Below are 14,704 nucleotides of genomic sequence, written 5' to 3'. Positions count from 1 at the left end.
CCGGAAGGAGTTTCTGAAAACTTCCGGAAATCAGAAATTCGTCTTCCAGAAGAAGGTTCTTCCGGAAAGATTCCGAAAAAGGGTCTTCCGAAAAGTTTCCGGAAAAAGCTTCTTCCGGAATTAGATTTACTGAAGGACAGTTTCGCCACTTCACTGTTTGCTGGGTGCCCGAGCAATAATGCTGGGTGCACGTAACAACTCCCTAACAGCGTTTTCTCAAATGGGCAAACTTCTTTTTACACATTATTCTTCCGCACACATGGAATATACTAAATACTACAAAAACAATAAAAAGTATTTAGTTACATCGACAAATGTCATAACTCAACTGCTAACTATAATTAGTGCAGAAACTTCATTGTATGGTACACACATAGTCACATACACACAATAATTCCGGGCCTTTTCAACCCAGATCTACAATAAAAAAGAACCATAGCTTTCAAATGTGTACAAAACCAACGGAATGTACAAACACAGCCACTATAAGTCATTGGAAATTTGTACTTTCATAATTTCCCGATTAATAACAGCTACGAAAACAAAGCTTCTAGGCCCAATATAAATAACTCCCTTCTAGAGATATTAAAATTTATATACACATTCAATCATTTTTAACATTATTCTTATTCTTCTGCCAGCCTCATTTGCCTCTACGCCGATTTTTGGTTGCTGCACAATTCGAACAGTACCATTTTCCTTTTGGTTGTTCTTTCAGGCCAACACAACCAAAATGAAACCACTCTATTTTACACTGTCATTTTGAATAGATCAAGGAAATATGTAAGGAACGTAGGTAAAATGGATATAAAATATATGGGGAAAAAAAGATAAACAAACACACATACATTGGGGTTATCACATGCAACCATCGCTCCATAGCTAACTTGATTACAAAAGCAGTATGTGGGTTCATTTGGATCAACTGGTAACTCTAAATCCATGCCAGTTGGGTTTGCAGTGGCTTGTGCTTCTGTTGCTGCGGGTGTGACAGTCGTTTGGCGTGTTCTGGAGTAGTTGGTAATTCAAAATATGCAGATTGTAATCTTTTCTGTCATCTCTTGCTTTCTAATGTTTGATATTTTAGCATATGAAGCATAAATGCATCCATAATGGGAAAACAGAAGAAAAAAGAGCGCTAAAATTATAAAATAAGTACTGCTTCCACACTTCATAAACTTATATAATAAATGTTTCAAGGATAACATTGTTTTTAGACTAAAATGAAATGTGTTGTTGTTATGAAGGTAGTTATAAGGAATTATAAAATAAAATTCTGATATTTTATTTCATCAGAAGGAATTTTCTTTATGGTAAATATCTTTTGAAAACAAAAATTGGCTTCCAAATTTTCCAATTCTAGGGTTTTGTATCAGAATATGTAGTACTTGAGGATGCAGGGTTTCATACTTTCCTAAACTTAAAAGAATTAGGACCAATTGAGGTTTAACCACATATAGAGATGACTGATGACAGTAAGGTATCCAGACAGCAAACTACAAATACAAAACAACGAAGCACCATGCGATTATGTCAATGTCAAATTACGTAGGTCTCAGTAACCATAAAAGTATTAATTGAAGAAAAAGTGGGTATGCAAACATGGGATAGCAGAAGAATAACATCCATTTCTTCCTGCAAAATTCACAACTGTCTATTCATTCACTGGTCTGAGATACTGAAATGTATTCTCTATCTGAAGATAATGGGAAATAATTTCCCTGAACCTATCAATATTTCTACAATCAATGTTATGTTAACCTTGACTTCCTTATTTTCAGATAACTAGTGTCTATTTAGTCAAATGGCATCGTGCAATCCATGTAGTTAATCTCACCTAGTGGGATAAGGTTTTGTTGTAGTGTCTATACACTCCAATAATTTGGTACTAGGAAGTTAATAGGCCAAAATCTCATTTATGTCGTGTTTGGTTGAGGGGAGGGGGAAAGAAATAGAGAAAAAATTGTGTGGGTCTCACACCTCTTACATTCTACTTTAATAAGGCTGAATTGCAATTTTGATCCCCTAGTTTTCCAAATCCATGATTTTGATCCCTATGATTTTTAATTGTAACATTTGATCCCTAGTTTTATAAATTTGTGATTTTGGTCCTCCTGATAGATTATTAACTAATAATTGTGATTATTAGAGATATTAAATTAATTATAAATTAAATAAAAATTATTAATCATTAAATTTTTTAATACAAGACTAACCCTTGTGGTGTTACTGCTGGTGAAATCATATGCAACAGTGGAGGTAAAAGAGGTTTTTGCAGGGAAGAGGAGGAGCACAGTGTTGTGAAAAATTAGGATTAATAATTTTTTATTCAATTTTTTTAATAATTAATTGTTTTGATTAATTTATAATTAACTTAATAACTTAATTAATCATAATTATTTGTTAATAATCTATCAGGAGGACCAAAATCATCAATTTATAAGACTAGGGGGACCAAATGTTACAATTAAAATTCAGGGAGACCAAAATCATGGATTTGAGAAACTAAGGGGACCAAAATCACAATTTAGCCTTAATTTAAATATCTCTCTTCTATTTCCATCCTCTCAACCAAACACAACATTAGGCAGTTATTTATATATTATTTATTTTGTATTAGGAAATTGAAGGCTATGATGTGATAGCTAATATATAAGTTGTGTCAGTGTTACAGACACGTAAAGGGAATTAAGACTTTGGGTTTTGAAGTTGGAAACTCTTTATTAGGGGGAAACCATGTGTCTGTCCTCAAACCTGACCTGAAAACCAAATTATTTCTATTTTTATTCAAAATTCAGTGTGTTTATTTCTTGACTCCAACAATTAATCTTACCGCTCACAGTTTTTAGGTATCACTAACTGAATTCAAGTAACAACAATATTCTATTTCTTCACTAAGTGTGAAAGTCGGGAGAAATCCAAGTAATATTGACTCCAACAATTAATCTGACGCTCATTGTTTTTAGGTATCACTAATTGAATTCAAGTAACAACAATATTCTATTTCTTCACTAAGTGTGAAAGTAGGGAGAAATCCAGTGGGAACAGGTACAAGCTCTGTTGCTAATAATTCACAAAAAATGTTGTTTAGAAATCATGGCAGTAGGCTTTTACCTTATCAAGAGTATGTTCAAAGGAGGGAAGTGGTCATTGACCAACCATTTGGGCTACTTCAAAGGTGTCCTAAAAGGAAATTAAGAGTGCTTATTTTGGGGGGAGACATGATAGGGGAGAAGGAGAATTCAAAGGGGTTGAATAGATGAAACCAAATTCAAAATTCAAATGCTGATTTGCAAGGGATAGTTTCCTTATTCTAGCCTTGAGGACAAGGCAGTTTGTGTGCCAGGGGCATTGAGGGAAGTGGTCATTGACCAACCATTTGGGCTACTTCAAAGGTGTCCTAAAAGGAAATTAAGAGTGCTTATTTTGGGGGGAGACATGATAGGGGAGAAGGAGAATTCAAAGGGGTTGAAATAGATGAAACCAAATTCAAAATTCAAATGCTGATCTGCAAGGGATAGTTTCCTTATTCTAGCCTTGAGGACAAGGCAGTTGGTGTGCCAGGGGCATTGATAGGACAAAATCTGATTTAGGCAGTTATAATTTGTATTAGGAAGTTACTTTGATAATTTATATTAATTTTGGATTAGGCAGTTATAGGTTATGATGCAACAGTTTGTGGCATATTTAGTCAAAGACTTGTAAAAGAAATTAAGGTATCAGATTGTTGTTCCTAGTGTTTTGAAGGAGGAAACTCCTTGTTAGGATGAAACACTGTCTATATTCAAGTCTAGCCCTAAAACCAAATTATTTCTATCTTAGTTCAGAATTCAATGTGTTTATTTCTCGAGTCCAACACATAACAAAGTACCATAAAGGAAGCCTAGAATCCGTATGTAGGGAATGCAAGTATGTGACAGTTGAAAAGCATAAAGGATAAGCATCACACAAGTTATAAGCTATAAGAAAATCAATCAGAATTATTTCTAGAAGAGTTACATACTTTTTTCGCCCTCCTCTACCAGTACCACTTTCATTACCCCTTCCAGATTTTGTATTACCCTCAGAACCTGAAGCAGGCACTCCAGTTATTGCAGCATTTTCTCTTTCTGTCATAAGTCATAAAATTAGGTTTCATTCATACAATGGGATTAATTTGTTGTCAAATACAATATATTTCAACCTTATCAGAAGACTATTAACAACATTTATAGACTACGAGTTGCAAAAAATGGTAGGAATGGCAGTACCACGCCGAATCTCCTCACCAAACCTTTTCAGATACTGATCAAGATGTTGTATGTGTGTATCTACCTGCAAAAAAATCATATTAATTACTAATCCTTGAAAACAAAGCAAGAAACCAGTTTGCATTAACTATACCTAAACAACAATACTTCCATATATAACTCGTTTAGCAAGCTTCCCATTGTTAAGCTAAATGAGGTGGAACAAAATGAAAGTAATTCATTAACATCATGCGTGAACCATGTTTGGACGACTATTTCATTGACACACCTGAGTGTAAAGAAAATTGGAAAGAAAAAAGATACAGATAGCAGAGTCGTGGAAATTGGATCCTTGATCCAGCTATAACACAGTGGGTATTGCCAAAAAAACCCACAATATCACAGTCCAGGCAGATATATTCAAAGACAAACATTAACTAAGATCTTAAAACTGCATGTAACAAGATAAGTGTGGACTACCAAATCATATGCCTGGACAGCCAAGGCTACTTTTTCATCAGCAACCCTGATACTATGATTTTGCTCATCAAGCGCTTCATCAGAGAATCTAATTACTGAAGTATCAGGCGTGATGTTTCCAGACCTAACTCCTCGCCTAATATCTTCAATTTCTTGTTCACAACGCTGTTCATTTTGCCTTTGAATATCTGTTTACACACATCACAATGCTTCTGTTTAGTGGAACCCTCAGACAAGACTCAAGATGTGATATGATACAGTAGAAAACAGAGATGCACAACTGATATTATTTTCTTTTTCCTTTTTCAACACAAGAATGGGCATCGCAGATACTGATGACAGCACAAGAATGAAAAATAGAGCACTGTCCTTTGAATTTAATATCTAATACCTAATACCTAATCATATTTAAGGGTAATTGTAAGCAACATATACCATATAAATGAAAATAACATTGATAGGACATTATCAATGAAATTAACCAAAAAATAAGGTCTTCAAAATTCAGATAACGAGCTTATCATAATGTACCAAAATTCATAGTTATTAGAATCTTACAATTCAAGATTCGATGACTCGGCTACCTATCAATTAGTATCGTAAGATGAAACACATGACTTTAAATTTTACAATACAAGAATGAATCGGTGAGATTTCATCCTCGATAAGAATTACATGATTCAATGATTTGTTATTTTTCTTTTTTACTTTTTTTGCATGAATTCTCATAAAAGAAATTGAAAAGTCATATATAAAGCTTAAATTGTTAAATGAAAAGGAATAGAAGGAGCGCTTTAGAACTTATCTTATTTGATTACTCTACTACATTATATGTCACTCACTCATTCAATACATGCATTATATTTGGCTATTTCATTACTTCATTTCCATTCTATAAAGATAGAGGCGTCACAAACTCATACACAACTGATTATTTTGTTTTACTGACTTATGGTTAAGTTGCTCTATCTATTTCTAGTTTAAAATCATTACATTGAAGTATTGAACACTATATCATCTTTTTTCTTAAGACAACAATAGCTTCGCATTTCACGATTTAATGATTGACGATTCAAATGTTAGAGGCGCATAGAAGCCAGAACCAAAAATGCTACAGCGGGATAGCAGAAGCGAGCTATTTTGAAATTTTTCATATAGTTTACATAATGATAAAAATTACTCAAAATTAATGACATTTGATAGAAATGTGATTAGTGAAGTGGGGCCTAGGCCAAGGGTGTGGAGAGTTTATACTAGGAAAAAGACAAAAGGAATGAAAGATGATGACGTGGCTGTGAACGCATGAGAGTGGCTATAGATAGCTATTGCTGGAAGGGAATAATCAGGAAGGAATTCAGTTAGGATTTGGTGGGGTCGCCTCTGGGTGATTTGGGAGCACTGCATGCTTGGGGATTGGTTGCTATTACCAGTTTGTTATTTTTCTTTTTTTTTCTGCTCTTATCTTCCTGTAATTGTGGATCTCACAGCAATACCGTTGCAGTTTCATTACTCATATTACACTGTTATATCCATTTTATCACTATTTTTGTGCATTAAGACCCATCAGTTGGTCCGACCTACCGGATCAATCTCACACAACGAAGAAGATTGTAGATGTCAAGGAAGCCTAAGATGGGTGACCGAGTTGACGCTTTGGAGACACAGATGGGGAATGTGACAACAACGCTGCAAGAGCTCGCTCTCCAAGTGCAGCAACAAAGCTTGATTCTCGCAGAATTAAGCAAACAGATCGGAAAGAGAAGGGAGACTCAAGAGGAGGAAGCCTCTGCTGGTGACTCTGCACAGAGTGAATCTCGCCTCGCCGGGAAGAAGGTGAAAGGAAGTGTGGAGGAATTCGTCGAAGCTTTTGAGCTGTTGTCATCACAAGTTGGAAGGCTTCATGAAGAACAATACCTGGGATATTTTATGAGTGGATTGAAACCTCAAATTCGGAGGAGGGTGCGTACTCTAAATCCTCGAAATAGGATGGAGATGATGAGAATTGCAAAAGATGTTGAAGAGGAATTGAAGGAGGAAGATGACGATGGTGAGCGTCGTGAGGTGAAAAAAGGGGGGTACAAGCATGTGGGCCAGAAGGATTGGGCCGGGTTATTAATGAGGAAAGGGGGGTCTCAACCCAGGGATGCAACTCGTTCGTTTCAGTTGGGTGGGTCAAACCCGAGTCAAAAAACGGGTCCGAGTGGATCCAACACAAATTCAACTTCGTCTTTGGTTTCCTCAGCTCGCAAAACCGATGGGGGTCCGCATTCCGGCATGACGAAGAGGTGGAAGGGGATACGAAGTATCCACAATGATGAATTCGAAGAGAGGAGAGCGAAGGGTCTTTGTTTCAAATGTGGGGGAAAATACCACCCTACGTTGCATAAATGTCCAGAACGAGTTCTTAGGGTTCTAATCCTAGGAGAAGGTGAAACCATGACAGAGGAAGGGGAAATTGTAAGTATGGAGGATGTGACGGTGGAAAGTGAAGAAGAAGTGGAGGTGGAATGTAAACTGATGGGGGTATTGGGAAGCATGGGCGAGTCTCACACCATGAAGGTTGAAGGGACGATACAGAATGTGGATTTATTGGTGTTGATTGATAGTGGTGCGAGCCACAATTTCATTTCTCCCAAAGTGACTATTGCTTTGGGTCTTGTCATCACACCTACAGCAGCTAAGAGTATCAAGCTTGGTGATGGTCATAAGGTGATAACAAATGGAGTGTGTAAAGGGGTCAATATGAAGATGGGGGGATTGAAGTGATTGTGGATGCGTTGGTGTTATAGTTGTCAATACCGGCATAGCGGAGCGGAGCGGCCGACTCTAAAAGTGGGATAGCGGATAGCGGGATGACCGCTATTCTAATGTTTTTTTTATATATGTTAAATAATTAATAATATATATATATATATATATATATATATATATATATATATATATGTTTGAAAACAAAAATATAAATATATATATATATATATAAGTTTTTAATATTATAAACATTATTATTTAATTATTAACATTATTATTATATATTAATATTGTTTGACTACTATTTAACTAGATATGTTAAACTTTAAAACAAAAATATAAATATATAAATAATTAATAATATATATATATATGTTCGAAAACAAATATATATATATATATAAGTTTTTAATATTATAAAATTATGATATTATTATATTTATTTAATATTATTTCTATATTATTTAATTATTAACATTATTATTATATATTAATATTGTTTGGCTACCATTTAACTAGATATGTTAAACTTTAAAACAAAAATATAAATATATAAATAATTAATAGTGTATATATATGTTCGAAAACAAAAATATAAATATATATATATATATATATACATAAGTTTTTAATATTATAAAATTATGATATTATTATATTTATTTAATATTATTTCTATATTATTTAATTATTAACATCATTATTATATATTAATATTGTTTGGCTACAATTTAACTAGATATTTTAAACTTTAAAACAAATATATATATATATATATATATATACATATATATATATATATATATAAGTTTTTAATATTATAAAATTATGATATTATTATATTTATTTAATATCATTTCTATATTATTTAATTATTAACATTATTATTATATATTAATATTGTTTGCCTCTACAAAAGCCAACCCTAGTTTTTTTTTGTTAAATCCCCAAATGGTATATTAAAACCGCGCCGCAGCACAGCCCTCAACACAGCCCTCTCTCTCTGCTGAATCCCCAAATGGTATATTAAAACTACGCCGCAACACAGCCCTCTCTCTCTCTCTCTCTTCCCCCTCTCTCTCTAGGAAGAACAAAGCAGAAGCAACACAGAACAGAACCACCGAACCACTCAGAACTACCAGTGCTTCGAAGTAGCGACGCGAAAAACTGTTCCGCAACCCGCACCGCTCCGCCCCGCCGTGATAGAGGCCGCTCCAGCCGCTACCTGAAACCGCGCCGCTACACATGTGTCCGTCGCGGATGGATGCCGCTCCGCTCCGCCCCGCCGCTATAGCGGCCGCTACGGCCGCTATTGACAACTATGGTTGGTGTTGGAGCTAGGGGGAATGGATATGGTGTTAGGAGTTGCCTGGTTAAGCACTCTTGGGAAGGTGATTATGGATTGGAAGGCCATGACTATGCAATTTTCTTATGAAAATGAGTTGGTGAAATTGCAAGGTCAAGGAAGTAAGGTGGTCAGACAATGTTATTTGAACTCCTATCTTGAGGATACTCATAGCAGAACTGAGCTGGGCTGCTGGTGGGTTCATCTACAGTCAATGGAAGCAACCAAGTTAGTGGTTCCCAAAGGCTTAAAACCTATATTAGAAGAATTCCAGGAAGTGTTTGGAAACAACATTCAGCTACCTCCTGAGAGGAGTCAGGTGCATTGGATTAAGCTTTATCCTGATCATGGTGCCATTAATGTTAGACCCTAGAGGTACCCTCATCACCAAAAAGAAGAAATTGAAAAGCAAGTGTCAGAACTCTTGAAAGCTGGAGTCATTCAGCCGAATATGAGTTCATTTTCAAGTCCTGTGTTATTAGTCAAAAAGAAAGACAAGAGCTGGAGAATGTGTGTAGACTACAGGGCCTTAAATAAAGCTACAATACCAGATAAGTACCCAATCCCTATAGTTGATGAGTTGTTAGATGAATTATATGGAGCTACTATGTTCTCTAAAATCTGGATATCATCAAATTAGAGTGCATGAGGATGACATCCCTAAAATGGCGTTTAGAACACATAACGGCCACTATGAATATTTAGTAATGTCTTTTGGACTAATGAATGCCCCAGCTACCTTCCAAGCCACCATGAATGACATTTTTCGGCCTTATTTGAGAAAGTTTGTCTTGGTATTCTTTGATGATATTCTGATTTACAGTAGAGATATCGAGGAACACCAAATGCATTTGGGGATGGTTTTGTTTGTTTTAGTTGAGCATTGTTTTGTGGCAAATCAAGCAAAGTGTAGGTTTGGTTGTGCTCAAATTGATTATCTTGGCCATATCATTTCTGGAGAAGGTGTGGCAGTGGACCCTGAAAAGGTGAAGTGTATTCTTGCATGGCCCACACCAAAGAATGTGAAGGGGGTACGTGGTTTTTTGAGTCTCGCAGGGTATTATAGAAAGTTTATCCAGGATTATGGTAAAATAGCAAAACCTCTCACCGAATTGACTAAGAAAGACAATTTTTCTTGGGGAATAGAGGCTGTCAAGGCCTTTGAGGAGATGAAGGGGATCATGACTTCCCCCCCTGTGCTAATTCTTCCAAATTTTGATTTACCTTTTGAAGTTGAGTGTGATGCGGCTGGCAGAGGTATAGGTGCTGTTCTAATGCAGCAGAGACGACCTATTGCTTTCTTCAGTAAAGCTTTATCTGATGGGAATCTGGCAAAATCTGTCTATGAGAAGGAATTGATGGCCCTTGTGCTTTGTATTCAGCACTGGAGACATTATTTATTGGGCAGAGAATTTATTGTGCACACAGATCATAAAAGCTTGAAGCATTTTTTACAACAGAGAGTTTCATCTCCAGATCAGCAGTGTTGGTTGGCCAAACTGCTAGGCTATCAATTTGAAGTTAAGTACAAGCCTGGCTTAGAGAATAGAGCCGCTGATGCTCTGTCCAGATGTCATGGTGAGGTAAAAATGAATTCTATTATTTCTTTTCCCTTGTGGGCTGATAGACAGAAACTTTTGGATGAAATAACTAATGACCCGTACATTCAAAAGTTACTGAAAGAAGTGCAGGAGTCTCATGATGTTAGACCTGGGTTTCAAGAGAAACATGGAGTTTTACTTTATCATGGCAGGATGGTGATTTCCCCCCGAATCACCCTCTATTCCTTGGCTATTGGAAGAATTTCATAGTACTCCTGCTGGAGGGCACTCAGGTTTTCTGAGAACATACCGAAGACTGGCAGATTCCTTATATTGGGTGGGGATGCAGAGGAGTGAAAGAGATTATGTTAGATCTTGTGATGTTTGTCAGAGACAAAAATATAGTGCTACTACTCCTGGTGGTTTGTTACAGCCTCTACCTATTCCTAATGGTGTGTGGGAGGACTTGTCCTTAGACTTTATCACTGGGTTGCCTAAGTCTAAGGGTTATGCGGCGGTGTTAGTGGTTGTGGATAGACTATCTAAGTATAGTCATTTTGTTTTACTCAAACATCCATATACTGCTAAGTCAATTGCTGAGCTCTTTGTTAAAGAAGTGGTGAGACTTCATGGAATTCCAAGTTCTATAATCAGTGATAGAGATCCTTTATTTGTGAGTCATTTCTGGATGGAGCTGTTTAAGTTACAGGGTACTAAGCTGAAAATGAGTTCAGCATATCATCCGGAAACAGATGGTCAAACGGAGGTGGTTAACAGGTGTCTGGAAAGTTATCTACGGTGCTTTGCTTCTGATCATCCAAAGACTTGGTCATTGTGGGTCCCTTGGGCTGAGTTTTGGTACAACACTACCTTTCATGTGTCTATTGGGAAGACTCCGTTCGAGGTGGTATATGGGAGGCAACCTCCTGCATTGTTGAGATTTTTGTCTAATGAGACTAAGGTGGCAGCTGAGGCATTAGAGTTGAGTGAAAGAGATGAGGCTTTGAATCAACTCAAACTCCACTTGCTCAAAGCTCAGGAACAAATGACAAGGTATGCTAACAAGAAGAGGAGGGACTTGTGTTTTGAAGTTGGAGAATGGGTCTTTCTGAAACTTAGACCCATAGACAACAATCAGTGGTAAAAAGAATTCATCAGAAACTCGCTGCAAGATTCTATGGACCTTTCCAGGTGGCGGATAAGATTGGCAAAGTAGCTTACAGGTTGAAACTTCCATCAGCATCTATAATTCATCCAGTTTTTCATGTGTCATTACTTAAGCGAGCTGTTGGGAACTATCAGGTACAGGGAGAGTTACCTAAAGATTTGGAAGTGACTGAGAAGACTGATGTGTACCCAGACAAGGTGTTGGGTTCAAGAGTCATAATACAGGGGGGTAATGAGGTTCAGTAGACCTTGATACAATGGAAAAATAAAGCTTTAGAGGATGTGACTTGGGAGGATAATGAAGTCTTGCGTTGCCAGTTTCCAGAATTTTGCCTTAAGGACAAGGCATTGTCTAAGGAGGTGGGACTTGATAGAAATGTGATTAGTGAAGTGGGGCCTAGGCCAAGGGTGTGGAGAGTTTATACTAGGAAAAGGACAAAAGGAATGAAAGATGATGACGTGGCTGTGAACGCATGAGTGGCTATAGATAGCTATTGCTGGAAGGGAATAATCAGGAAGGAATTCAGTTAGGATTTGGTGGGGTCGCCTCTGGGTGATTTGGGAGCACTGCGTGCTTGGGGATCGGTTGCTATTACCAGTTTGTTATTTTTCTTTTTTTTTCTGCTCTTATCTTCCTGTAATTGTGGATCTCACAGCAATACCGTTGCAGTTTCATTACTCATATTACACTGTTATATCCATTTTATCACTATTTTTGTGCATTAAGACCCATCAACATTCATAATTAACAATAGAAAGTCATAGGTATCTTAAACAAAACATACAAGTAAATACCAACAAAAGTCAAATACAAGTTTCCTAAATAGGAATCGTCATCTTCTAATTCAAAGTCGTCTTCTTTAAAATTTTCACTACTATTACAGCAGTAGATCCCCCAAAAAAGCCCTAACTTCTTTGTTCAATGGACCTTTCTGGAATCAACACAGTGTTGCTATAGCACTGCTATGACCACTATGGTCACTACACTAAACTGCTACACAATGGCAGCCCCAGTAGCAGGCAGGGGCAGCTCCGCATCACTACGCTGCTATAGCACACTATTTAAAAACCCTGGTTTTGACACAAACTACCAAGACTCCAGTGCTTGTTGGCATTGTTCCAGCCAATCCCAGCAATTTCCATCAAAGCCTTGGCATACCCACTTCTCTATTTTGTATGTACTCAGACTGTCAATTGTTTGCACATCCTTTACTTCCTTCAGTTTTCACATAAGTCCTAAGAAAGGTCTGTGCCCTCTCTCTGCCCCTGTTCTGTTGCACGCCCTTCTTATTTTTATTTTTTTGTGTTCATCCTAAGTCCTCCTTCTGTTCTACCACTCACCCCTTTGTCCTATGTTTGTGTTCTGTTCTGATTGTATTTTGCTAACTTCATTAGCCACCCTAAAAATAGTTGTAGCATCATCCACTAGGAGGCTTACACTTATTAAATTTCTTGATTTTTTTCTTAATGACTTGTGCAGTTAGCTGGAAAATGTAACTTCTGATTATTAGTTTAAAAGTACTTTTCATTTTTTGTATTTTTTTAATTTGAGCATTATTTATGTGTAATATAAACTATTCAGCTTGTATATATACTCATCAAAATATTGGTAATCCTGCTATAGCTTTTTCAGGGCTAACTGTTACGTGCTCCTATCTGCGATCAATAACTATGTTTCTGGTTTGTGTATGCCAACCATTCACATATTATATCAAATGACTGATATCAAACTAGCATCCTGCTTACTTTTGCAACATAGACTGCGATAAATTGATATCAGTAATAAGTTTTTGAATCCTGGAAACCATGGCAGAAATAACCTAGGCATAATGGACAATACAATTCCATGGGAAGTTCAACCATTATCATACCACTTAATCACATTAGACACACAATCTAAGAGAAACTTGTACTCAGTTCACCAACAGAGCCAATGATAATCAGAGGCACTGAAATTTATTAAACCCACATAGCATTTTTAAAATTTGATTAGTTTTTCTCCCACTAACAATGATATATGATCAAAGAACCAAAAGAAAAAAACAAGAAAAGATATTGGGTCTTAAATAATTATGGTTTCATTCGTAAAAGGAGCTATAAATAAATAAATAAAATTACAGAATTACAATTACCATGTAAGCTCTTATCTAGGTCACGCAACAACGCATACTTCTTCTGAAGAATAACTGGCAGTGAATCCAAATCTGCAGAAAAACACAAAGTTGTTTGTTAATGCCAAAATAAAGGCACAGACACGTAATTGAAACCCTAAAAATTCTAGATTTGTGCAGACAGAGAGAAGGGAAGAGATTACTGGCTTGAAATTCTTCAAGAAACGACATTAGGGTTTGTGGAAGAACGCTCGACCGGAGAACTCAATTTCAGTCAGTTTAAGATGGAGAAAAACACACGATCGTTTCTGTAACAATTCTCAATTTCTCATTTTCAATCAATCACAAAAAGAATAAGAAAAAAAATTGATTTTTTTAACGACTTTTAAAATAATTTAAACGTATTTTGATTCTATTACATTCTTAATATATACACATTAAATTTTAAATAAAATCTATTATCAATTACTATTAAATAAATAAACAAGGTGGCCTTTTACGTTATCTCTCAAAAAAATATAAATAAATAAACTATCAGTCTTGTTTTATATTCTCATTTTATCTCTTAAGTCATATTTGATTTAGAAAAGAGAAATAGAGTACATAATAATAAATAAGAAATAATTAAAAAATAGAGTAAAAATAAAGTAATATGTTATATTGTTTAGTTTAAGAAAAATTGATAAGAAATAGAGTCTAAAAATTAATATTATAAAGTTATTTGGTATAGATAAAATAGGAAAGAGAAAATTAAATAAAGATACAAAAACATCATTTTGTTTTTATGTGAGTAGTCCTTATAAGCAAAGAAAATCAATTATAAAAGACAAAAATTATTTTTTTTTCATAAAAAAAATATTTAATCAAACTAATCAATTTTTGTTTTTCAAAATGAATATCAAATTGAGTGAAGTTGTAACATAAGTTTCAAAGCATCTTTAAAATGAATTATTGCCTCAAAATAATTGGTTTTATATTTCTTCCAGAAATCAATTGGGTGTTAAAGTACAATTAGAAAATCGATTTTTGTGAAAGCATAATAGATTTTTGAGGTTGACATAACTAATTTGAAGTTTTAGT

At 35.6% G+C, this 14,704-nt stretch overlaps 1 protein-coding gene across 2 annotated transcripts; it reads right to left on the bottom strand.

The window, feature by feature from the left end:
• Nucleotides 1-320: 320 nt before the first annotated feature.
• On the bottom strand, nt 321-14,022 carry LOC100787706 (PHD finger protein ING1). 2 transcript variants are annotated; one of them, XM_003535918.4, is made up of 7 exons: nt 13,828-14,022; nt 13,646-13,717; nt 4,710-4,897; nt 4,251-4,314; nt 4,004-4,109; nt 849-1,008; nt 321-754 (listed from the first exon to the last, which is right to left on the bottom strand). In XM_003535918.4, exons 1-7 carry the CDS (start codon nt 13,853-13,855, stop codon nt 644-646), a joined length of 729 nt encoding a protein of 242 aa, XP_003535966.1. In that variant the 5' UTR covers nt 13,856-14,022; the 3' UTR covers nt 321-643. The 2 variants fall into 2 exon arrangements, with proteins under 2 accessions (XP_003535966.1, XP_006589054.1); XM_006588991.4 differs by having other exon boundaries at nt 4,269-4,314; nt 13,828-14,010.
• Nucleotides 14,023-14,704: the final 682 nt, after the last annotated feature.

Source organism: Glycine max, chromosome 10, assembly GCF_000004515.6.
Source record: "Glycine max cultivar Williams 82 chromosome 10, Glycine_max_v4.0, whole genome shotgun sequence".
NCBI classification, from domain to species: Eukaryota; Viridiplantae; Streptophyta; class Magnoliopsida; order Fabales; family Fabaceae; genus Glycine; species Glycine max.
Note: the sequence above shows the minus strand (reverse complement) of the source record. Positions and strands in the feature narration are given on the sequence as shown.

Coding starts and splice junctions, on each gene's coding strand:
- LOC100787706 (XM_003535918.4), bottom strand. CDS start 13,855: ATGTCGTTTCTTGAAGAATTTCAAGCCA. Junction 13,718..13,827: donor TCTTGAAGAATTTCAAGCCA/GTAATCTCTTCC, acceptor GTTTTTCTGCAG/ATTTGGATTCACTGCCAGTT. Junction 4,110..4,250: donor TGGTGAGGAGATTCGGCGTG/GTACTGCCATTC, acceptor GACTTATGACAG/AAAGAGAAAATGCTGCAATA.